At 59.1% G+C, this 19,302-nt stretch overlaps 2 protein-coding genes across 2 annotated transcripts in view; both read right to left on the bottom strand.

Annotated features, from left to right (window-relative positions):
• Window positions 1-424: 424 nt before the first annotated feature.
• On the bottom strand, window positions 425-763 carry UCN2 (urocortin 2). The gene has a single exon (XM_064496130.1). The coding sequence runs from the start codon at window positions 761-763 to the stop codon at window positions 425-427; it is 339 nt and encodes a 112-aa protein (XP_064352200.1).
• A 1,087-nt stretch (window positions 764-1,850) lies between these two features.
• Window positions 1,851-19,302, bottom strand: part of COL7A1 (collagen type VII alpha 1 chain) — a 29,943-nt gene continuing 12,491 nt past the window's right edge. Inside the window, exons 44-118 of the mRNA XM_064496557.1 lie at window positions 19,038-19,082; window positions 18,919-18,954; window positions 18,756-18,788; window positions 18,373-18,405; window positions 18,160-18,213; window positions 18,024-18,083; window positions 17,901-17,936; window positions 17,723-17,803; window positions 17,587-17,622; window positions 17,345-17,389; window positions 17,068-17,139; window positions 16,784-16,828; window positions 16,509-16,535; window positions 16,273-16,302; window positions 16,061-16,141; window positions 15,950-15,985; window positions 15,840-15,875; window positions 15,671-15,751; window positions 15,201-15,236; window positions 14,746-14,808; window positions 14,616-14,660; window positions 14,236-14,271; window positions 14,128-14,163; window positions 13,920-14,015; window positions 13,781-13,816; window positions 13,658-13,693; window positions 13,506-13,553; window positions 13,139-13,174; window positions 12,889-13,011; window positions 12,609-12,809; window positions 12,477-12,512; window positions 12,345-12,398; window positions 12,092-12,160; window positions 11,971-12,015; window positions 11,795-11,857; window positions 11,602-11,646; window positions 11,215-11,250; window positions 11,061-11,096; window positions 10,876-10,920; window positions 10,625-10,657; window positions 10,484-10,546; window positions 10,361-10,396; window positions 10,196-10,276; window positions 10,002-10,070; window positions 9,823-9,858; window positions 9,705-9,746; window positions 9,504-9,548; window positions 9,379-9,423; window positions 9,057-9,092; window positions 8,914-8,973; window positions 8,665-8,772; window positions 8,419-8,490; window positions 8,254-8,289; window positions 8,034-8,093; window positions 7,868-7,912; window positions 7,599-7,634; window positions 7,452-7,487; window positions 7,316-7,372; window positions 7,097-7,168; window positions 6,490-6,561; window positions 6,210-6,245; window positions 5,822-5,902; window positions 5,532-5,585; window positions 5,390-5,443; window positions 5,253-5,315; window positions 4,740-4,802; window positions 4,519-4,635; window positions 4,257-4,334; window positions 4,106-4,159; window positions 3,894-3,942; window positions 3,370-3,402; window positions 3,136-3,222; window positions 2,819-2,908; window positions 2,533-2,736; window positions 1,851-2,233 (exon numbers count right to left, since the gene is read on the bottom strand). Of these exons, the coding sequence (XP_064352627.1) occupies window positions 2,166-2,233; window positions 2,533-2,736; window positions 2,819-2,908; window positions 3,136-3,222; window positions 3,370-3,402; window positions 3,894-3,942; window positions 4,106-4,159; window positions 4,257-4,334; window positions 4,519-4,635; window positions 4,740-4,802; window positions 5,253-5,315; window positions 5,390-5,443; window positions 5,532-5,585; window positions 5,822-5,902; window positions 6,210-6,245; window positions 6,490-6,561; window positions 7,097-7,168; window positions 7,316-7,372; window positions 7,452-7,487; window positions 7,599-7,634; window positions 7,868-7,912; window positions 8,034-8,093; window positions 8,254-8,289; window positions 8,419-8,490; window positions 8,665-8,772; window positions 8,914-8,973; window positions 9,057-9,092; window positions 9,379-9,423; window positions 9,504-9,548; window positions 9,705-9,746; window positions 9,823-9,858; window positions 10,002-10,070; window positions 10,196-10,276; window positions 10,361-10,396; window positions 10,484-10,546; window positions 10,625-10,657; window positions 10,876-10,920; window positions 11,061-11,096; window positions 11,215-11,250; window positions 11,602-11,646; window positions 11,795-11,857; window positions 11,971-12,015; window positions 12,092-12,160; window positions 12,345-12,398; window positions 12,477-12,512; window positions 12,609-12,809; window positions 12,889-13,011; window positions 13,139-13,174; window positions 13,506-13,553; window positions 13,658-13,693; window positions 13,781-13,816; window positions 13,920-14,015; window positions 14,128-14,163; window positions 14,236-14,271; window positions 14,616-14,660; window positions 14,746-14,808; window positions 15,201-15,236; window positions 15,671-15,751; window positions 15,840-15,875; window positions 15,950-15,985; window positions 16,061-16,141; window positions 16,273-16,302; window positions 16,509-16,535; window positions 16,784-16,828; window positions 17,068-17,139; window positions 17,345-17,389; window positions 17,587-17,622; window positions 17,723-17,803; window positions 17,901-17,936; window positions 18,024-18,083; window positions 18,160-18,213; window positions 18,373-18,405; window positions 18,756-18,788; window positions 18,919-18,954; window positions 19,038-19,082 (4,359 nt within the window). The 3' untranslated portion in view covers window positions 1,851-2,165. The remainder of the gene's footprint in view (window positions 2,234-2,532; window positions 2,737-2,818; window positions 2,909-3,135; window positions 3,223-3,369; window positions 3,403-3,893; window positions 3,943-4,105; window positions 4,160-4,256; window positions 4,335-4,518; window positions 4,636-4,739; window positions 4,803-5,252; window positions 5,316-5,389; window positions 5,444-5,531; window positions 5,586-5,821; window positions 5,903-6,209; window positions 6,246-6,489; window positions 6,562-7,096; window positions 7,169-7,315; window positions 7,373-7,451; window positions 7,488-7,598; window positions 7,635-7,867; window positions 7,913-8,033; window positions 8,094-8,253; window positions 8,290-8,418; window positions 8,491-8,664; window positions 8,773-8,913; window positions 8,974-9,056; window positions 9,093-9,378; window positions 9,424-9,503; window positions 9,549-9,704; window positions 9,747-9,822; window positions 9,859-10,001; window positions 10,071-10,195; window positions 10,277-10,360; window positions 10,397-10,483; window positions 10,547-10,624; window positions 10,658-10,875; window positions 10,921-11,060; window positions 11,097-11,214; window positions 11,251-11,601; window positions 11,647-11,794; window positions 11,858-11,970; window positions 12,016-12,091; window positions 12,161-12,344; window positions 12,399-12,476; window positions 12,513-12,608; window positions 12,810-12,888; window positions 13,012-13,138; window positions 13,175-13,505; window positions 13,554-13,657; window positions 13,694-13,780; window positions 13,817-13,919; window positions 14,016-14,127; window positions 14,164-14,235; window positions 14,272-14,615; window positions 14,661-14,745; window positions 14,809-15,200; window positions 15,237-15,670; window positions 15,752-15,839; window positions 15,876-15,949; window positions 15,986-16,060; window positions 16,142-16,272; window positions 16,303-16,508; window positions 16,536-16,783; window positions 16,829-17,067; window positions 17,140-17,344; window positions 17,390-17,586; window positions 17,623-17,722; window positions 17,804-17,900; window positions 17,937-18,023; window positions 18,084-18,159; window positions 18,214-18,372; window positions 18,406-18,755; window positions 18,789-18,918; window positions 18,955-19,037; window positions 19,083-19,302) is intronic.

The following is a 19,302-nucleotide window of genomic DNA, read 5'->3' as shown; positions in this document are numbered from 1 at the left end:
CTGGTCTTGGGTGGGCTGGTCTCCAATGCAATGATGGGCTCTAGTGTTGAGGTTCCTGAAAGTGGCATGACAGTGACCACATGTGATGGGGTCCAGATGCTCTGACTGTGGGACCCAGGCATGACAGGACTCCACATGGTAGTGACCTTCCATGGTAGTGTCCAAGCTGCCCAGATAGACTGTAAGTCTGTGGGGCTCCTAGGAGTGCCTAGGCTCCACTTGGCGACCCGACATGGTAATGTCCAGGCTGTCCAGACCCACTGTCACTGAGGCAATCCGATGTGATGTGACACCACACGGCAGTGACCCCAGGTGGCGGAGTCCAGAGGCACTGGGCCCAGACGTAGTACTGCCCAGCTCCGCCACTGCCCTCTAGGTCTCCCCATCCAGGGTGGCTCCGTCACTGTGACTCCCTCCCTCAGGCTCAGCGGCGGCCAATGTGGGCCAGGATGCGGGCGTTGGCAGCAGCTTGCTCCCGCGCAGCCCTGGCCTGGGCCTGCTCCAGTAAAATCTGCAGGAGGCCAAGGGGTACGTCCAGCGATAGGGTGATGTGGGGACCAGGGCGGGGGCCAGGGCTGGGGTGGCCCCAAGCAGCAGAGAGGCCTGTGGTGCTGGCTGAGGGGCTCTCCGAGGTCACAGGGCAGGGAGTAGCCTGGGGAAAGTTCTCAGGGAGGAGCTGGAAGGCTGGGATAGGGGTTGCTGGGACAGGCAGGGTCCTGCCCAACGTCAGGACCATCAGCACCAGCAGAGCCCAGCTGGTCATCGTGTGGTCAGGCTGCGAGGAGAAAACAGGCTCAGGGCAGGGGCTCTGGTCAGCCAAGGCCCATGGACAGAGACAGAGGAGGAAAGGAGAGAGACTGAGAGACTGAGAGGGTGAGATGAGAGCGGCCAGGTCCGAGACAGACAGAGATAGAGATAAGATGAAGGGACAAGAAGAGAGCCAGAGGGAGACAGAAAATCAAGACAGAGCCAGACAGAGAAGGGGTCAGAGAGACAGAAAGAGTGAGAGAGATAAAGAGACACAGAAACCCCAGGACAGAGAGCCACAGACACATCTAGATGCAGATGTATTTTAGAGAGAAAGATGGGGGAGGAGAAAGAGGAAGAACAAGAACCAGAAGAACAGGAAGAAGAAAGGGAAGGAGGAGAAGAGGGAGAAGGGGAGAGAGATGGGGATGAATGAGAGGGAGGCGGAGCCAAAGAGAGGGAGACTGGGAGAAAAAGACAGAAACCACCCCAGAGACATAGTGCTGGAAACAAGGAAGCAAAGGGAAAGAAACACAGAGGGACAGAAGGAGACTGAGGTCTGAGAAAGCCTGTAGCAGATCCAGGACAAAGAAAGGCAGGAATGGGGGGGGGGGGGTCCCTGAGGTGGAGAAACAGCCAGAGACCCCAGGGTACCCCCAGCTCCAGAGGCCTCCACTGACCCAAACCCCAGATCCACTTAGCCCCAAAGGTCCTGCCCTCTCCCAGATTCCAGTCCTACCAGTAGCAGCCTCCTCTGGGGTCTGCTGGGACCGCCGTGGCTGCCTGGGGCTGGTCTGCCCCTCTGCCCCCTTCAGGGCCCATTTATCTCCCTCAGTCCCTGGGCTGAGAGCTGGGGCCTGTCTCCTGGCATGAGGCAGCCCATCACCTATGACTCATACCCTCCTGGGGGTCAGTGAGGACATATCCTCAGCCCCTACACTGTCTACTTCTTTTGGGGACAAGTTAGGGACTGAGAGTCACAGGAGAGTGACCAGGGCTGGACAGAGGGACTCTGGACCCACACAGGATAGTACCAACCTCCCAGGGAAAACCTGCCCTCCTGACACCCCCACCTCCCCAAACAGTCACAATAGGGGCCTTTTAAAACAGCAGCTTTAATGCCCCCCCCCCCCCCAGAATCAGCACCATGTCATCACAGGCTTGGGTCAAAGGGTGGGTAAGACGCAGTCACATCCACTCACTGCCCACAGCCACCCCCACACTGAGTCATCTGCCAGGGAGGCAGGAGCCACAATGGGGGTTTGTCCACAGGGGGGAAGGCTAGACCCACGGAACAAATCACTGAAATAACGGACACGCTCATGCACGCTCACGTGCACACAGGCCTCTAGCACCAAGGGGAGGGACAGCAGGGTCCAGCTGAGACACCACCTCTCCAGGGGACGCTGAACTTCAGCTCATTTTCTGGCCTCAGCTCCGGGCAGCACCTGGCGGGCCGGTTGGGAGTTGTCTTCAGCCGTCTGACCTTACCCAACACGTAGGCACAGAGAAGCATGGGGCAGAGGATGGATGGGGAGCTGGGAGCGTAATGGGAGTGGGGGCTGTGCCCTCAGAGAGGGGTCCTGACTCAGCTCTTTCAGGGAGGGAGCCCCGAGGGGGTCCATGCTGGGAACTCTACAGCTGAGGTTCTCTAGTCAGCTCTTTCCTCTGGGGGTCTGTCTCAGGCCCCCCAGTCTGAAGGCTTCTGACCCAGGACCTGCCCCCGGACGTGATCTGGGTGGGTTCAGTGCCCAGGCCCCTAATGGGGTTGGGGGGAGCCTCTACCTGTTCCCTGGCTCTGGGCCATCCGGGGCGGGCAGCGGCGCTCACAGGCCTCACGGGTCCCAAAACGGTTGGCATTCCCTCCGCAGCCACCATAGACAAAGGGGTGACAGGCCTCCATGCCACCTGGCATAGCCCGATGGTACCAGCGCAGGGTGTAGGCAGTACAGGAGCCCTCGTCCAGTGGAAGAGAGCAGGGGTCTGGGGCTAATGGGGGTCAAAGAGGTCAGCAGGGATGGGCTCTGCCTGCCCCTCCCCCAATCCCTATGGGCCCAGTCCCCTTTCTCACCATCACCATCCCATGGAGCCTCAGGGTCCTGGTATTCCTCCACGGAATACTCAGAGTATTCATACTCATCGTCCTCGGGGGGCAGCCGGCCTGCACGCACCATGGGGTGTGCTGTGAGCGGGGCCACTGTGGGGCCAGGTTCGTGCTGCCCAACCTTGGCCCTTGGGGCGGAGCGTGCAGCACGGGTCTCCCACGTGTGTGCGCAAGAGTGTTCCCTGCATTTGGGCCCCACGCGTGTGGCACAGGCCCTGCCCCCATGAGCAGCCCTGTGTATGTCTGCGCGCCCCCCACGCACTCACGGCTCCAGCCGTCCTCACCTTCCTCCTCGGCATGAGAGACACGGAGCACAGGCACAGCATGGAGCTGGGGGCCAGCAGTGTCTGCAGCATAACTTGGGAGGGGTCCTGGAGCCAGGAGCAGGGGCACAGGGCCCTGGGGTCAGCTTGGTGGCCACCCCAGCCAAGCCCCAGCTGAGAGGACCCAGGTGATGGGCACCGCAGGGCCGGGGTGAGGAAAGTTTCGAGAGCAGAAAAGACCAGAAAACTACTCACGTGATCCAGATGCGATAAACTGGCCCTGGCAGGCTGGAGGGGGCAGAGAGGGGCAGGGAGAGAGACAATGGCAGAGAGCAGGAGACAGAGATGGAGAGGGAGAGAGACAGGGAGAGACCCGGTCAGGGGCCAGCAGGCACAGAGACAGAGTGAAAGCAGCACAGACAGAGATGGAGGGAGACAGAGCTTCACTCTCCGATGACTCTCAGGGCCATCAGCGCCCCCACCTCACCCCTGCTCCATGTCAGGCCCCGAGAAACAGCTCTGCTCACACCTCCACCCCCTCTACACACATGGCCAAACTGGGCATCCAGAACACTACCTGTCCATCCACCTCTGCCTGTGTCTCCTGTCACCATGTCTGTCCTGAGGCACCTGTGTCCTTCTGTGTATCCATCCATCTCCACCCACCTCCTTGACTGCTTGCCCCCCCGGAAGTTCTGGGAATGCTGCCTCCCCTGTCTAGGGGCGCTGGGATGAAGTGGGGATGGGACCCAAGAGACTCCGGGCTGGGCCCCACTTACCGCAGTGCTGACTCATCTCCTGACGCACAAGGCCCCGAATGTCATCCTCCTAGGAGATCAAGACCACAAGGGTCACGAAGAATCCATGGATCACAGAAAGACAAAGGGTACATGATGCAGGGATCACGGAAGGACAGTGCTGAGTCAGAGGCCCAGGGGTGAGGGTATTGGGTACAGGAGGCAGGGCCCCAGCCCCGCAGCCCCACACTCACTGTCAATGCAGCTTCTCCCTTCTCACCACGGGGGCCCGGGGGTCCTGGCCGCCCCTGTGTGCAATGGATGGGACCAGGCTGTGACCTCTGATCTCAGGGACACCACTGGTCACCCCAACCTTTGACTTCAAACCCAGGAATCCCCACTCACCTGCTCCCCTCTCTCTCCAGGGGTGCCAGGAGCCCCAGGGGCACCCACCACACTCTCTCCAGGGGGACCTCGCTCACCCTGTCAGACACAAGGACTGAGTGAGCAGGGTCAGAGGCAGTGGAGATCAGAAGTAGGACAAGTTGGGATCATAGGTTCAGAGGTTGGAACAAGGATATTGGGGGGTGGGTTGCAGAGTCAGAGGTCAGGGAGGTTGGAAGCGTCATGGAAGTTCAGGGGTCAGGAATCAGTCAGGACCCCTCACCTTCTGGCCCTGAAGTCCTTCAGGGCCTTTGGGACCAACACTGCCAGGTGGCCCAGGTGGACCACTGGAGCCATCATTGCCTCTGGGACCTGGGAAGCCTCCAATTCCTGGGGGTCCCTGGGGAGAAATAGGTCAGGGTCAGGGATCAGAGCTTCCAAAGATGACCTCAATTCCAAAGAGTACAATCCCCTTAGTTTACCATGACCTTGGCCTCAACTTACCCGCTCCCCTTTCTCACCCTGGTCACCCTTGGGTCCTGGCTGCCCATCAAAGCCTCGATCACCCTAGAAACAAAGAAGCATGAGAGACCCTCTGCCCTGGCCTCCCTCAGCTGAACCCCCATGAGCCCTCAGGCCCAATGCTCACAACCTCAAGCACCTGAGCCTGAGACCCTCAATCTGCCATGATCCCCATGACCCCGACCCCTGTGACATCCCTTGCTCTGCCTCCACCTACTTCCTTCACACTGACACACCAGCCTCCTCCACTGACTCTACCCACTGTAACCCCTGAGCCCTGAGGCACCTGTCCCACTTGCTCTACCTCTCATCCCCTAATCCTAAATCTCCACTGTGATCCCAATCCACCCTAAAACCTCAAGACCAGCCCCACTCCACCCCTCAATGTCCCAACTTACCACAACCTTCCTTGACCTAAAACCTCCACAACCTTACCGTGCCCTTCCCTACCCAGTCCCAACCCCCCACAATGTCCACTGTTGAGAGACGCCATACCTTGGGACCGATCAGGCCCTCCTTCCCAGGGGCCCCTGACTGGCCCGGGACACCTGGCTCCCCCTGGAGAAGAGAAGACATTAGCCAGGCCCTGGCTCACCCATTCTCTCCTCACTCTGGGGGTGCCCCACACTCACCATGTCTCCTTTGCGTCCTGCCAGCCCCGGGCGACCCAGGGGACCTGCTTCTCCCTGTTGGCATCAGGTGGAAGGGTCCACATTAGGCCCCAGGCCCCATAGCCCCCTGCATCTCCGCCCACACCCCCCATCACCCCTGTACCTTATCTCCCTTCTCTCCATCCAGACCACAGGCTCCCTTAATCCCCCGTTCACCCTGAGGGACAAAAGAAGTGAAAAAGTGACTTCCAGATAACTTACCCTATAACCCGTTGACCCTGAAACCACTCTCCAAACTGGCCTTAGATCCTCCAGCCTCTGACCTAACACCTCACATACAACAGTGGATACTCCCAACATCTGACCCCAGATAACTGACCTGTGACCCCATATACCTCACCCTCCAACATTAGGCCCTCCTGACCAAGGGTAAAAAACCAGTCCCTTTCTCACCTTGAGGCCCCGGGGACCCATAAAGCCAACATCTCCTTTGTCTCCTCGGACACCAGGGGCTCCATCCTTTCCTGGGGATCCCTGGGGCAAAAGGGGTCAGTGTGAGGTCAGGGGAGGTCAGTGAGGGATCAAAGGGCATTACTCTGGATGTAATGGACAGAGAACACCACGGGGGTGAGAGTTACCACTGGGGACCAGAGCCAATGGAAGGGCAGGGTTTTCTATGCGGACAAGGGTCACTGTGAGCAGGGTCGCCACATGGGAGGAACCATCATAGAGGCCCCTGGGCAATGTGAGGCTACTGATTCCCTATAAGGTCAAAGGCTACCACATGAGGATGGGGGCTTTGTGGGGACTAGGGGTCACTGTAGGAGCAGGGGTGTCTTACCGGGTCACCAGGGATCCCAGCAGCACCAGGCTCTCCCTGTGGGAAACACAGATAGTGGAGGATGGCCCTTCAATGTGGCTGTCCCCTAAGCCGGCCTGTCTGCTGCATGTGTAGCCACTCAGTGACTTGCAGCCAGGGCCCAGGGTGCACACAGACCCCATGTGAACACACAAGTAGCCAATGGCAAGGGAGGCTGGGAACCATCCAATGCTCAGAGGACACCCCTGGGACAGGTGTGTGTGACATATGGCTCTGAGTCTGCACCTGGGGCAGGACTTGCCTTGAGTCCCGTGAGTCCACGTGCTCCCAGCAACCCGGCTGAGCCCTTGTCACCAGGCTCTCCCTTGGCGCCCTGTGGGAGTGACCGGAAGAGGGTACACAATCAGCACCAGGCCAGGCTGGAGGCTTGGAGCGTGCCTGGAACCTACCAGCTGGGGCAAAGCTTACCAGTGCCGCTCTCCGACTGCCCCCAGCAGCCCCTTCCCTTCCTGCCCAGGCCTCAGCAGGCTGGAGCTGGGCACTGGAGCCCATGGAGGTGTTTATTTCTCACCCCAGGACCCCCAGATTCCTGCTAGTCTCTCTTTACTCCTGGCTCCCAAACCTATCTGGAGTACCCCTGACAACCAAGGAGCCCCTTCCTGTTGGCACAGGGCCTCTCCTAGAGCCCCAGTCCACAGACTCCCCTTTTGACCTCACACTGAGGCCCCGAGCCCTCCATAGAGCCCCCATCCTCTCAGCCACTCCACAAAACCCCCTCCCCTCTGACCCCCAGAAAGCCCCCCTCTCCCATCCTCCCCTCCTGTCCTCACAGACCCTCCAGAGAGCCCCACAGCCTGCAGGACCCCCCTCCTGACCCCGTATACAATACCCCATCCTCTTCCTCATACCTTCTCTCCAGGGTCCCCACTGTCTCCCCGAGGTCCTTTGTCACCATCTATGCCCCGAGGTCCTCGTTCACCCTGGGTCAGTGTGGGAAATCAGGGTCAGGGGATGGAAGCTCCTTACCCTCTGAGGGTTTGAACTCTCAGATCTCCCAGCCTTGTCTCCCCAAAAGCCCCTCCACATCCAAGGGAGACCCCATCTGCCCATGGACCAGGCCCACTCACCATGTCCCCCTTGGCACCCCGTGGCCCTGGAGGCCCCGTAATCACAGCTGAGTCACCCTGAGTGGACAGGGGCAGTCAGAGGAGTCAGGAGCACCCTGAGTTCCCTGCACCTGCCCTCCCCTATGCCCACACTCACCTTCTCACCCTTTAGCCCTGGGGGTCCAGCATCACCCTATTAAGTTGAAGAGTGTGAGTTTCACCCAAACACAGAAACCCCAAATCATGATTATAGGATCCATCCCTGCACACACTCATCCCAGGGGCCTCTTCCCCACATCCTTACCTTCTCCCCACGCTCCCCCCGGCTGCCTGGGGGGCCCTGTATGAGAGAAGAAGACAGTGAGCTAAGGGAATTTCGGGGGACTAGCACGGAGACAGCTCAGGGGGCAGGGGAGGACCAATGGGGACTGGGGAAACAGGAGAGACAAAGACCAGTGAGCAGACAAGAACCAGAGGGATGCGGAAGGCTGCAGAATGTCCTGAGGGCACAGAGGGCACAGGTAGGGGACTGAGCTGAGTCACACCCACAGCACTTTCCCCACGGGGACCCACCAGGAGTCCTCGTGGTCCCTCCAGGCCAGGGCGGCCATCTTCACCCTGGATAATGACATTAGGTTCAGTGACTCAGAAGTTGGAAATCAGAGGCAAGAGCCTTGATGAAGGGAGCCCTGAGGTGGCTCCCAGCAACGGCCCTGGTGGCAGAGCAGAACATACGCACCCGGACACCTGGCTCCCCACGCTCGCCTCGGGCCCCGGGAAGCCCTGCTCCAGGGTCTCCCTGGAGATCAACAGGACACAGGGGATCAGTGAGGGGAAGCGGTGGGGGACAGAGGGTCATGGGAGGTTGGTGGAGGTTGGAGGTGGGGTGATGGAGGTCAGTGGAGGCTGGAGGGGGTGACAGGGGTACAGGAGACAGCCAATAGCATTGTCCCATCTACCTTGTCTCCTTTGAGTCCAGGGGCGCCAAGTGCTCCCTGTGGGCAGAAAGGTGAGGGTCCTGTGTCCCTCAAAGGCACACACACACCCAGCTACACATAAACCCCCACATGGACAGACTCCAACACACAGGAATCAGAGATGGGCATTGGTGCATTTCTACTCACCGCTGACCCTGGTGGTCCAGGTGGCCCTGAGGGGCCTGGGGCTCCCTCTCTCCCTGGGACGCCTGCCAGACCCTACCGGAAAAATGAGATGACAGGCAAAGGGTGACTTAGGAACCTTTCTCCCCTGCTGTTCCCCCAAGACTAGGAGCCCCCAAGGCAGGCCTGGGCCCCCTTCTCCTCCTCACCTGGACCAGAGCCAGAGGTCCTGAAGTCACCAAGTCCCCACATGTGCCCTAGCACCCTTACCCGCTCTCCGCTGGGGCCCGGCTGACCCATTTCTCCTCGAGGGCCTGTCTGACCAGGGAATCCCACAATCCCAGGAGCACCAGGAGGTCCAGGGGGGCCTAAGTCTCCCTGGAACAGAGATAGCAAAGGGAGGAGTGGCCCCAGCAGGACCCTTTCCCAGGCCTAGCCCCAGAATACACTCTTCCTCTCACCTCCAGGGTTACCCCACAAGCTGCTCCCTCTACCACTAGTAATAGGGCATTGACTTACCTTCAGACCTGGAGGACCAACTGGTCCAGGGGGCCCCTGGACTGCAACTCCTGGGTCACCCTTCAAGGCAAAGAGGGATCAGATTAGGCTCAGGGAGTCTCAGGACCATGACCCCCGGCAGGGATGCTTTAGGGCACACATACCTTTTGACCTTTGGGTCCTGGAGCCCCTTTCTGACCCTGAAAAAACAACATAAACAGCACTTGAGAGAGTAGGAACATGAACCCAGAGCTTAGGTGTAGCCCAAAAACATTCCTGGAGAGCCCAGAGGTGACCACAGACTCCTGAGTGCACAGTCAGAGGGAAGCTCAGAGGTGACCACAGACATATGAGACCAAGGACACGAGTGCAGCTATACAGGAATGCAGACAAGAACAGGAACTGAGACAGGTCCAGGAATGGTCCTTCACATCCACGACCACACTCTTCAAGCCAGACTAAGACTCGCCCAGACCCCAGACTCACATCTTCACCAGGGTCTCCAGGCTCTCCCACACGGCCGGCTTCACCCTGCAGAGAAAGGGTGATGAGGCTGTCCGGTCACTCAACTGTAGCCCAGTGCTCAGGCTCTGGGGCCAGGCCCACCTCACCTTCTCGCCCCGAGGCCCTGGCAATCCTCGGTCACCTTTGGCTCCCTGTGGAGACAGAGGTCAGAGGGCAATGTGGGTGTCAGGGTCACAGATGGTGAGACTCAAAGAGGGAGCATGAGGCCCCAGTCAAATGTGCGTTGTATTATGGAAGGTGAGGGTCTCAGGGGTGGGTGAGCTATACTGTGGAGGGTCCACACTCACCGGCTCTCCCACCAGGTCTCCAGCAAGGCCTCCAGGAGCTCCCTGACAAGGGAGAGGGGTCAGTGGGATTCCTCGGCCCCAACTACTTGCCCCTACCCCCGGCCTCCCACACACTCACCTTCTCTCCCTTTGCTCCAGGGGGCCCGACCACAACCTGTGGGGAACACATGGTGGGTCACCGGGCCTCTCACCCTCTCCGCACCCCGACCCTGCCATCCTGATGGAAGCCCCAAACTAGGCTGGGGGTGTGGGGCTAAGAAGCTGCTGCAGAAGGTGGGGGTCAGGATTAAAAATCACCTGTCCAGGGGTCCCCATGGGTCCAGACTCTCCTTTAGGTCCGACAGGGCCAGGCAGACCTGGGGACCCCTATGACAGAACGGTGGGTGGAACTCAGTGCCTCTCCACCACCCTGTCCTGGCCTTCCTCTTCCTCCAGGCACATGGCTGGGCACAGGGCCCCATCACAGGCCTGCTCCCCCCAAGAACACACACCGGCACACCAGGGGCTCCTCTGTCTCCATCTTTTCCACTGACACCGTCACGACCTGGCACTCCCGGCTTCCCTGTCTCCCCCTGAGAGGGGAGAGCTCTGTCAGGGACCTGCCCGCTGACCCTGACCTCTAGAGCCCAGCTCTGACCCCCACCCCCAGGACTCACCACTTGTCCAGGCAAACCTGGTGCCCCTTGAGGACCCTGAAGGAAACAAGTCAGATGTGAGAGGGACATGGAGAGCATGGGACCCAGAGGGAAGGGATATGTTCCTGCAGGGGCCTCACTCACCACAAGGCCTGAAGGACCAGGGGGGCCAGGAAGTCCCACAGGTCCAGTTGGTCCAGGAAGGCCCTGGGGGAAGCAAAAGTTCAGGGCACTGCCAACTCCCCCCCATTCCCCCATGACTACCCCAAGGACTGGGCCACTTACGCGTCCTGGTGGGCCTGTCTCTCCGGGCTCCCCCTGCCAAAAACCCAGAGACTGAATGACCCCACAGACAGACGAGAGGCTCCTCAGGCCCCGTCCAAAGCGGAGCTCACATTGGAAGGGGCACTTTGGTGCATATGCACATTGCAGGGCAATGACGTCCCCAGAGGTAGGCAGGTGTTATCCTGGCGCAGACAGGCTGCTCTAAGCTGCCTCCTCCTTCCAGACACACACCCACACATGTCTGTACTCACCTTTAGGCCAGAAGGTCCCTGGGGTCCTGACGGGCCAGCAAGACCCTAGAAAAAAGTGTCAAGGGCAGGGAACAGGAGTCAGAGTTATCCATGTGGACTCTGGAACTAACTTAAACAAGGCCTGGTTCATCAATGGGGACCAATATCTGTCCCACCCCACCTAGCGGTGCTTCCCCATCACTCACCGGGGCACCAGGCGGTCCAGGGTCTCCGTGGCCACCCTGTGGGAGGGAGGAAGAGCCAGATGAGGGGGAGCCAGTCCCACCCCACTGAGGAAATGTAGGCAGTACTGCCCATTGTAGGGGTTGGGCACTGGGGTAAAGACTCTGGGATACTCACCACTGGGCCAGGGGTTCCCCTCAGACCTTGAGGACCCTGGAAAGAGAAAGGGGCTGCTGAGACTCAGTGGGTTCACTTGGGCCTGTTCCTGTCCTCTGGAAGCCTTTGCTTGGGGCACCCACTTCTGCCACCCCACCTCTCTGGGCTTCCATTTCTGCACTTCCACCTCTCCCAGGCACAAGTCACTCTGTACTGGTGGACCGCTCTGATGAATAACACACACAGGCCTGTGCACACACATCTATCATGCATCTGCACTCACACCCAGCACCCAGGCACCACACCCCCATCACTGGTCACTTGTGATGTGTGCACACAGCAGCCAGCATACAGCAGAGGATGGCTGTTTCCCAGAGCTTGGGCCAGGCTGTTCCTGCCACCACTCACCGGCTTCCCTTCAGGCCCAGCCACACCACGCTCTCCTGGTAGACCCTAGAGAGAACACATTTAAGGCCACACTGTCCTCATTCCCCTATCCCGGCTTCCCCGGGACAGTCCCAGGCAGGGCAAACTCCAGTCCAGGCAACGCAAGTAAGAGCCATGTGCCTGCACATGTGTGGTCCCTGGGGAGAGGACTCACCGGACTGCCGTCCTGACCCCTCTGTCCAGGCTCTCCCCGGTCTCCCTTGATGCCTGGCACACCCTGCAAGCAGAGTATCGTGCCCTGAGCCTCCATCACTGCCACGTGCCCACGTACATGCCATCCCGCCATGCCCCCGCAGAGGAGGGGAAACGTGGTGGGATGGGAGGTCTCACCCTGTCTCCTTTGGGGCCTTGGTCACCTTCACTGCCTGGCTCCCCCTGTGGAGATGACACATCAAGCTGGGCCTTGGCACCCCAGTAGGGGGTGACCCTGAGACTGATCCCACACACTGACCTTAGCACCCTTGAGCCCAGGGGGTCCTTGTTCTCTAGAGAGTCCAGAACCTGCCTCGTCCACGGTCACCTATAAGCAGAAAGTCACAGGGAAGAGATGTGTCTGCCACAGAGACCTGGAGGGGTCATCCCAATTCACAATGTCCCAGAGGGTTATGGAGTCAGAGTCACCACATGGAGTTTCTGCAGTCCAAGCCAATGGTGGTGTCCTGGGGACAGCAGTCAAAGGCCTAGGGCAGGGCTGAGGTGATCACCTTGGGGCCAGGGGGCCCGGGGGGTCCAGGGAGGCCAGGAGGGCCGTCTCTGCCCTGCACAAAAGGAGGAAATGGGTGGCTGTCCCTGCACAGCCCACAGGCAATCCCTCCCTATGAAGGCCCCCAGCTCACCTGTTCTCCACGTTCTCCTTTCTCTCCCCGTTCTCCCTGAAGTGCAAATAACAGGGTGGGGGCTATGCCCATGGGGAGTCCCACTCCTCCTGACCCATATCCCCAGCCACCCCAGGCAGCCCCCAGGCTCACCCTCTCTCCTGGTCTTCCTGCCTCTCCCACACTCCCAGCCCGGCCTGGGAGCCCAGGAATACCAGGCTTCCCAGGCTCCCCGGCAAGGCCAGGAGGTCCAGGGGGACCCCTCTCCCCAAGGGACAGGCCAGGTGGCCCCTGAGGGCCAGGGTCTCCACGATCTCCCTTCGGCCCGCGGTCTCCAGAAAAGCCAATGGGGCCCTGGAGGAGAAGAGTAAATGCTGGTGGTTCGTCAACCACATCCTCCGCAGGACACCCCCGGGAAGCAGCCAACACACACCTCCTTGCCTGGGGGGCCCCGTTCCCCTGGGTCCCCCTTGGGGCCACGACGCCGTTCAGGCACAGGCAGGAAGCTGCCAGAGCTCTCATCCCAGGTCTCCACAATTTCCCGCAGTGCAGACGTCTGAGTGACAGTGAGGGGTCAGAAGAACACACCCATTACTGCAGCCACCCATGTGCTGGCCTGGTCCTGTGGGCATAATTTGCCCCATGGGGCTCCCATCAGCCCCCCGCTGAGTCCCCAAACCTACCTTGATGCCAATATTTTCCAGCAATCGCTCCACATTCTGGGGACACAGACTGGGTGAGGGGCTGCCAGCAAAGAAGGAGACCCAACACTGCCCCCCAAAACAGCCTCCATGCCCTCTTCCCCAGGCCTCTTGCCCAGAGGACCTTTTAGCCCCCAGTTGAAGGAGCTCAAGTCCACTGGAAGCCCTTCCTTGGCATGTCCCCAGGGCCCAGGTTCCCCTCGGTGTAGGCTGCAGGAATCCCAACAGGGCAGGGGACCAAGCACACAAGGCAGAACCCGTGGGGCCCCATGGCAAGTGGAAGAGGACAGAGGTGGCCCCTATAGGCACACAAATAACAGTCAAGGACCAGGTCCCCAGCTGCACTCACCGGCAGGCTCCCAGGCTCTCCTCTCAGACCACGCTCTCCAGGGAGGCCCTGGAGACATTGAGAGGTAAGCTGCTGGACCCAGCTTGTGGGCATGTGTGTGCATATGTGGGTGCTAGGGTTACCTGGACAAGGGAAAAAGGTGGGGGCCTCACCTGTTCTCCTTTGGGTCCAGTCTCTCCACGGTCACCCTGAGAACAAATAATGACCAGTGGGGAAAATGCCCCCACCCTGGGAAGCCCCTCACCACACCCCCAACCCAGTGTCTGCACACTCACCTTGGGGCCTGAATTTCCTGGAATGCCAGGAAAGCCCTGACATGCGACAGAACACAGAGGTCACACAGGATCACGGTGTTCCAGGAAGGTATTTGATGGCAACATAACAGCCCCTCCTGGAACCACCCTGGACACTCACCTGGCCAGGAGGGCCGACCTGCCCCGGAAGGCCTGGGGGGCCCTGGAGTCCAGGGCTGCCAGGAGCTCCACGCTCACCCTTGGGGCCATCACGACCCTGTGGAAGATGCAGCCAGCATCAGGACCCAGAGACCCCAGAAAAGAGTGGAGCCACAGAGTCACAGGGTCAGGGTCATGGTTCAGAGGTTACAGAAGATGCCAGTACTCACTTCTCTCCCAGGGGGGCCCGAATCTCCCTTCTCTCCCTAAGGAAGACAAGCGTGCTTCAGACACGGCCCCAGTCTGAGCCAGAGCAGACTCCAAGCGAGGGGCTTTACCTTCCTCCCGTCTTCGCCAGGGTCCCCAGGTTCTCCCTGCAGGCAGAGGACTCACATCAGACCAAGCAGAATTATGAATTGCCTGTGTGTCTTGGTATCTGTGAGTCCTGTGTGCATCTCAATACGTGTGGCCATATGTATATGAGTGAACGTGGATACAAATGCACCTGTTGGTATGTCTCTGCATGTATCACACGTCAGAGCCTTGGATGTGTGCCTCACCACGTCTCTACAGAGGTCCACATGCAGCCCCGGGTCTGCATCATAGCACGTGTCTGAGTGTGGGTGGGGATGTTTATGTGTCAACATGTCTCCAGTGTCCCTGAATGTGGCTTCACACCAGTGTGTCTGCATCTCTCCATGTCTATCCTGACACTCACGTTTTTCCCATTCAGGCCAGGCTTGCCATCCTCGCCTGGCTTTCCCTGTGGGAACAGATCATTGGTGAGAAGACAGGGATGGGGTGAGGGCAGTAAGGGGGCAAAAGGGTACCATGAAAGTGGGACTCACTGGTGCTCCTGGGGGGCCAGGGGGGCCAGAGAGGCCCTGTTCTCCTCGGAGGCCTGGAAGTCCCTGGAAAAAATCTTTGCTGGATTGAGAAGGCCACTGAGATAGCCCCTAGGGCACATCCATGGATTTGGAGGATCTCACTAAGACCCTCCTCCGGTGTAGAGATTCCCTCAGAATTAAGAAGTGCCACTGAGATCCCAAGGTTGAGATCCCATGGGTTGGGGTCCCCTGCTGAAACACCCAAGGGAAGAACCTGAGGATTTGAGGAGCCTACTAAAGCCTCCAAGGCGGAGACAGTTAGTAAACAGGACTCCGATCAAACCTGCCTGCAGGGACTGGGACTCTCCCAAGGTCAGGGCTGGACCAACTCCCCCTGACGTTGTGACTATGACGACCAGCTACAGTTTAGCTGGACCCCTGAGCCACCTTCCATCCTAATATCTCCCCTTACTTACGTCTCTCCCTGGGTCCCCGGCCTTGCCCGTAGCACCCTGAGGAGAAACTCAAAGTCAGGGAGTCCACATTGGTTATGGGGTCAGGGGCACTGCCTGCTGACAGGGCCACTAATTTCTGTGAACCCAAGGCTTGCCAGACAGTAACATCCCCCACCCAGGCGGGGTACTAGGGGGAGACACGTAACCCATCTGGCCCCAAAGCTCATCAAGATCCAGCAGGGAGGAGGGTACAGCTCAAATGGTAGAGCGCTTGCTTAGCATGCACAAGGTCCTAGGTTCAATCCCCAGTGCCTCCTCTAAAAAAATAAATAAATAAACCTAATTACCCACTCACCAAAAAGAAAAAAAAAGAAGTCTTCACTACAGTAACTTTGAAGAAAAAAAAAGAACCCAGAAGACTCAGGTGAGACTGAGCTCATATAAAGGGACAAGGGAAGGGATGTGACCAGGTAGAGACCACCACAACTCACCTGCAGCCCAGGGGGGCCAGGGGCTCCTGGTTTCCCATCCAGCCCACTGCGGCCATCCAGGCCAGGGGGACCTCGGTCACCCTGAGGAAAAGCATAGTAAGAGGCTTCAAAGGGCTGGATCTGAGAGACCAGGCTCACCATCCAAAACAGGGCTCCACAGCCCTCTCACCTTTTCTCCTGCTGGGCCTCGAACACCTGGGTCCCCCTGAAGGGAACAAGGTCAGTGAGAGGTGAGGACAAGATGGGGACTTAGGCTGATGGGCAAAGTGCGTCACTCACCTGTGGGCCTGGGGGCCCCCGAAGTCCACTGATGCCCTGCAGATGGGGAGGAAGAAATCAGAGCAGGCGTTCCCAGGCCCACACATCCCCAACAGGACCAGCCACACTCACCCTCTCCCCAGAGGCTCCAGGGGGGCCGGGGTCACCCTTGGGTCCTCGAGGACCCTCCTGTCCACGGTTCCCAGGCTCTCCCTGTGGCAGAGACAAGTGTGTTGAGGGAACAGCACCGGGGCCACAGGCATGCCCAAGGTAGAACCTGTCATGGGGGCACTGAGATGCTTTTCCTAGGCTCACAACTTCACTCCACCCCCAGAACCTGATACCTTCTCTCCGGCTCCAAGTCCCATGTCCACCTGTGGGGGGAATGGCGAGTGAGAAGAATTATTTAACTAGGGGAAGTGGGCTAGGGACGGGAGACAGAGCTGCAGGATCAGTGAAGATACCAGGGGGCAGAAGGAGAGGTGGGAGGGAGTCAGTGGAAGGGTTAAGGGGACACTGTGCAAAGCCAGCACAGGCAGGTGAGGGAGATGACAGAGGATCAGACCCACTCAACCCTTACCAGCCGTCCAGGGGGTCCTGGGGGACCCTGGGGAAGGAAATAATCATAGTCAACAGGAGCCCAAAGGCCCCAGGACACAGCTCAGATTTGCCCCAATCTCAACTCTGCTCCCAGATTCCCTGAAGCACCACAATGCCAACCCCAGAAGGCATGTCAGGCCTGGAGGTGGCCACCACGGCTCCCTACCGTGACCTCCAGGCCCTTTATGGAAGTGCTGACCAGACGGGCACCGGAATCTTCCATCCCTACCAAGCCTGGAACACAGAACTACTCACTGACTCCCCACGGTCGCCCTTGGGTCCAGGTAGTCCAGGACTCCCCTGCAGAAAGTCAGAGGGTCAGGGTCCCAAAGAAGAAGAAGCAACAGTTTGGGGAGCTTTGGACTCACCCTAAGGACTCATGAGGATCCTGGTGGCCTTTGGGGGTTGTGACAAAGGGGTCACAGGAAATGAAAACTGTGAGGGTTTAGCATTGCAGGGTGGGGGTGGCAGGGTCAGGGGCTGGGAATCAGATGGTTGGGGATTGAAGCTGGGGTTAGGGGTCAGAGGTCAGGACTCACATTTCGTCCATCCTCTCCAGGATCTCCCTGGTCTCCTTTCTCACCCACAGGCCCCCGAGCTCCAGGTGCCCCCTGAAAAGAGCAGCTCTTCTGAGACAGACCTTCCCAGCATTTTGTAGATTCCCCCATGACACCCCATACTGCCCCAGGTTCTCCATCACCCTGAAACCCATGCCAGAGTTTCCCATCACCACAACCTCCCTCCGGACTCTCCCATCAGCCTTTCTCCCCTCAGAGTTTCCCATCACTTCCCTTACTTCTCCCTGCCAAGCCTCACCCGAAGGCCACGCTCGCCAGCTTTTCCAGGCAAACCTGGGTCACCCTGGTGATGGAGAGAACGCCACATTGAGCAAGCAAGTTAGTCTCAAGCTAACTCAGGGAGTGGTGGCAGAGAAGGTCCTGGGCATCAACTGGACAAGAGGCAGGGGGATGGACTGGACAACCTGGTGGAGCCCCCAGCCCACTGGGATCACAGTTCAAGGGTAAAGGATCAGAAACCACAGCAGGAAGGAGTCTCACCGGGGGACCCTCGTCACCTTTCTCTCCAACTTCACCCTGTGAGACATGAGAGTCAGCCCTGGTCCTCAAACCCTGAATGATGTCAGCAATACCCTACTCCTCATCCCCCAGAGCTCCCCCAGTCCAATCCTCTTACATCTCGTCCTCGGGGGCCAACAGGACCTGAGGAACCAGGCCGCCCAGGGTCTCCCTTCTCTCCAGGAGGCCCCGAGTCACCCTGTGGAGGAGGCAAGAGTGAAGCTGCACATCCAGCCAGCCCTTGAGGGGAGATGACCCCAGAAATCGTGATATCACCCAAGATCACAGGTACTCACTGGGGGTCCTGCTCTGCCAGTGAGGCCGATGGGACCCTGCAGTGCATGGGGAGGGAGGACAGGGCTTAGTCCCAGGCACCACCTCATCTCCTTCTGTCACACTCCCTATCCCCAGTTACTCACCCGGTCTCCAGGGTCTCCCTTGGGGCCAGGGTCTCCAGAAAGAACCAAGCCAGGTGGGCCCTGTGGGAGGAAGGGTCAGAGGTCAGGAGACACAACTTTCACCTGCCCTACCCCCTAAACACTTCCCTGCACTCACCCGCTCTCCTTTGACTCCAGTAGCTCCTTTGGGCCCAGCCGGCCCCACATCTCCCTAGAGGTGACAAAGACCATCAGTGTCAGCCCCAGGCTCTGTGACCCCCACCAGCCAGCAATCATGCCATAATCCTCATGACCTCCAGGGGCCTCCAGGTAGGCCCCACGACCTTGAGCTCAACCTGTAACAGCCTCCCTTCACTCTCGCCAGACTTGCCTTCTCTCCTTTGGCTCCAGCACCTATCGGTCCCTGAAAACAAACAGGAGAGACATGGCTTGGTCCCCCCTAGGGATCATAGTACCACAGCCTTGATTAGGGTTGGGGTTATACAGAACTAGAAGTCTCTGCTCAGAGGTCACAGGATCACCGCTGGGAGGAGGGCAGGGGTTACACAGGGCTTTCGACCTGTATGGCGGTCATGGGGTCACAGGATTGCAGCCAGGAGTTGGAAGGCGTGTTATAGCATAAGGAGAGCCACAGAGCTCTGAGTCTGCCCAGGTCCCGAGGTTATCGAGTCACAGCCTGGATCACTGGTTTCTAGACAGGTCACGGCTCAAGGGGCTGTGCTATACTCAGAGCCCCACCCTCCCTTCACTCACCACTGCAGGGTCTCCAGGGCGACCAGGCTCCCCCTGTGGAGAAAGGATAGCAGGGAGGGGAGGGGTGGTCACGGACACACCTAGAAACCCAAGGTCCTAGTATTCCATCTGCCACAAACCCTGGCACTGGAGGGGACTGACCCCCAGCCCATCCATGACCCACCTTCTCTCCTCGGCGGCCAGTGGGTCCTGGTGGCCCCTGCACATGGAGAAAGCGTGAGCCCAGGAGGGGAGGGACACATGAAAGCCCCACTCCTGGTCCCACCACAGTTACACACTCACTTCAGGACCCTCAGCTCCAGGACGTCCAGCAACTCCCGGTGGTCCCTGGGAAAGAGGAGTAGAAATGCTGATCCAGGTGGGCAGGGGCAGGGGCATTATGGCTGAAGGGCTAGAGGCTGGGGTGGGGATCACAGAAGATCAGGATTTAGGTTGGCAAGGGTCACACTCAGCAGGAGGAGAGACACCAGATCAGTGGAAGTCAAGGTTGGTTTAGCAGGATAAGAAAGCTAAAAATGGTTCCCTGGGGTTGAGGGTTAAAGCCTGC

This window comes from Camelus dromedarius, chromosome 17, assembly GCF_036321535.1.
Source record: "Camelus dromedarius isolate mCamDro1 chromosome 17, mCamDro1.pat, whole genome shotgun sequence".
NCBI lineage: Eukaryota > Metazoa > Chordata > Mammalia > Artiodactyla > Camelidae > Camelus > Camelus dromedarius.
The sequence above is the reverse complement of the archived record's forward strand: the minus strand, read 5'-3'. Positions and strand labels throughout refer to the sequence as shown.

Coding starts and splice junctions, on each gene's coding strand:
- UCN2 (XM_064496130.1), bottom strand. CDS start 763: ATGACCAGCTGGGCTCTGCTGGTGCTGATGGTCCTGACGTTGGGCAGG.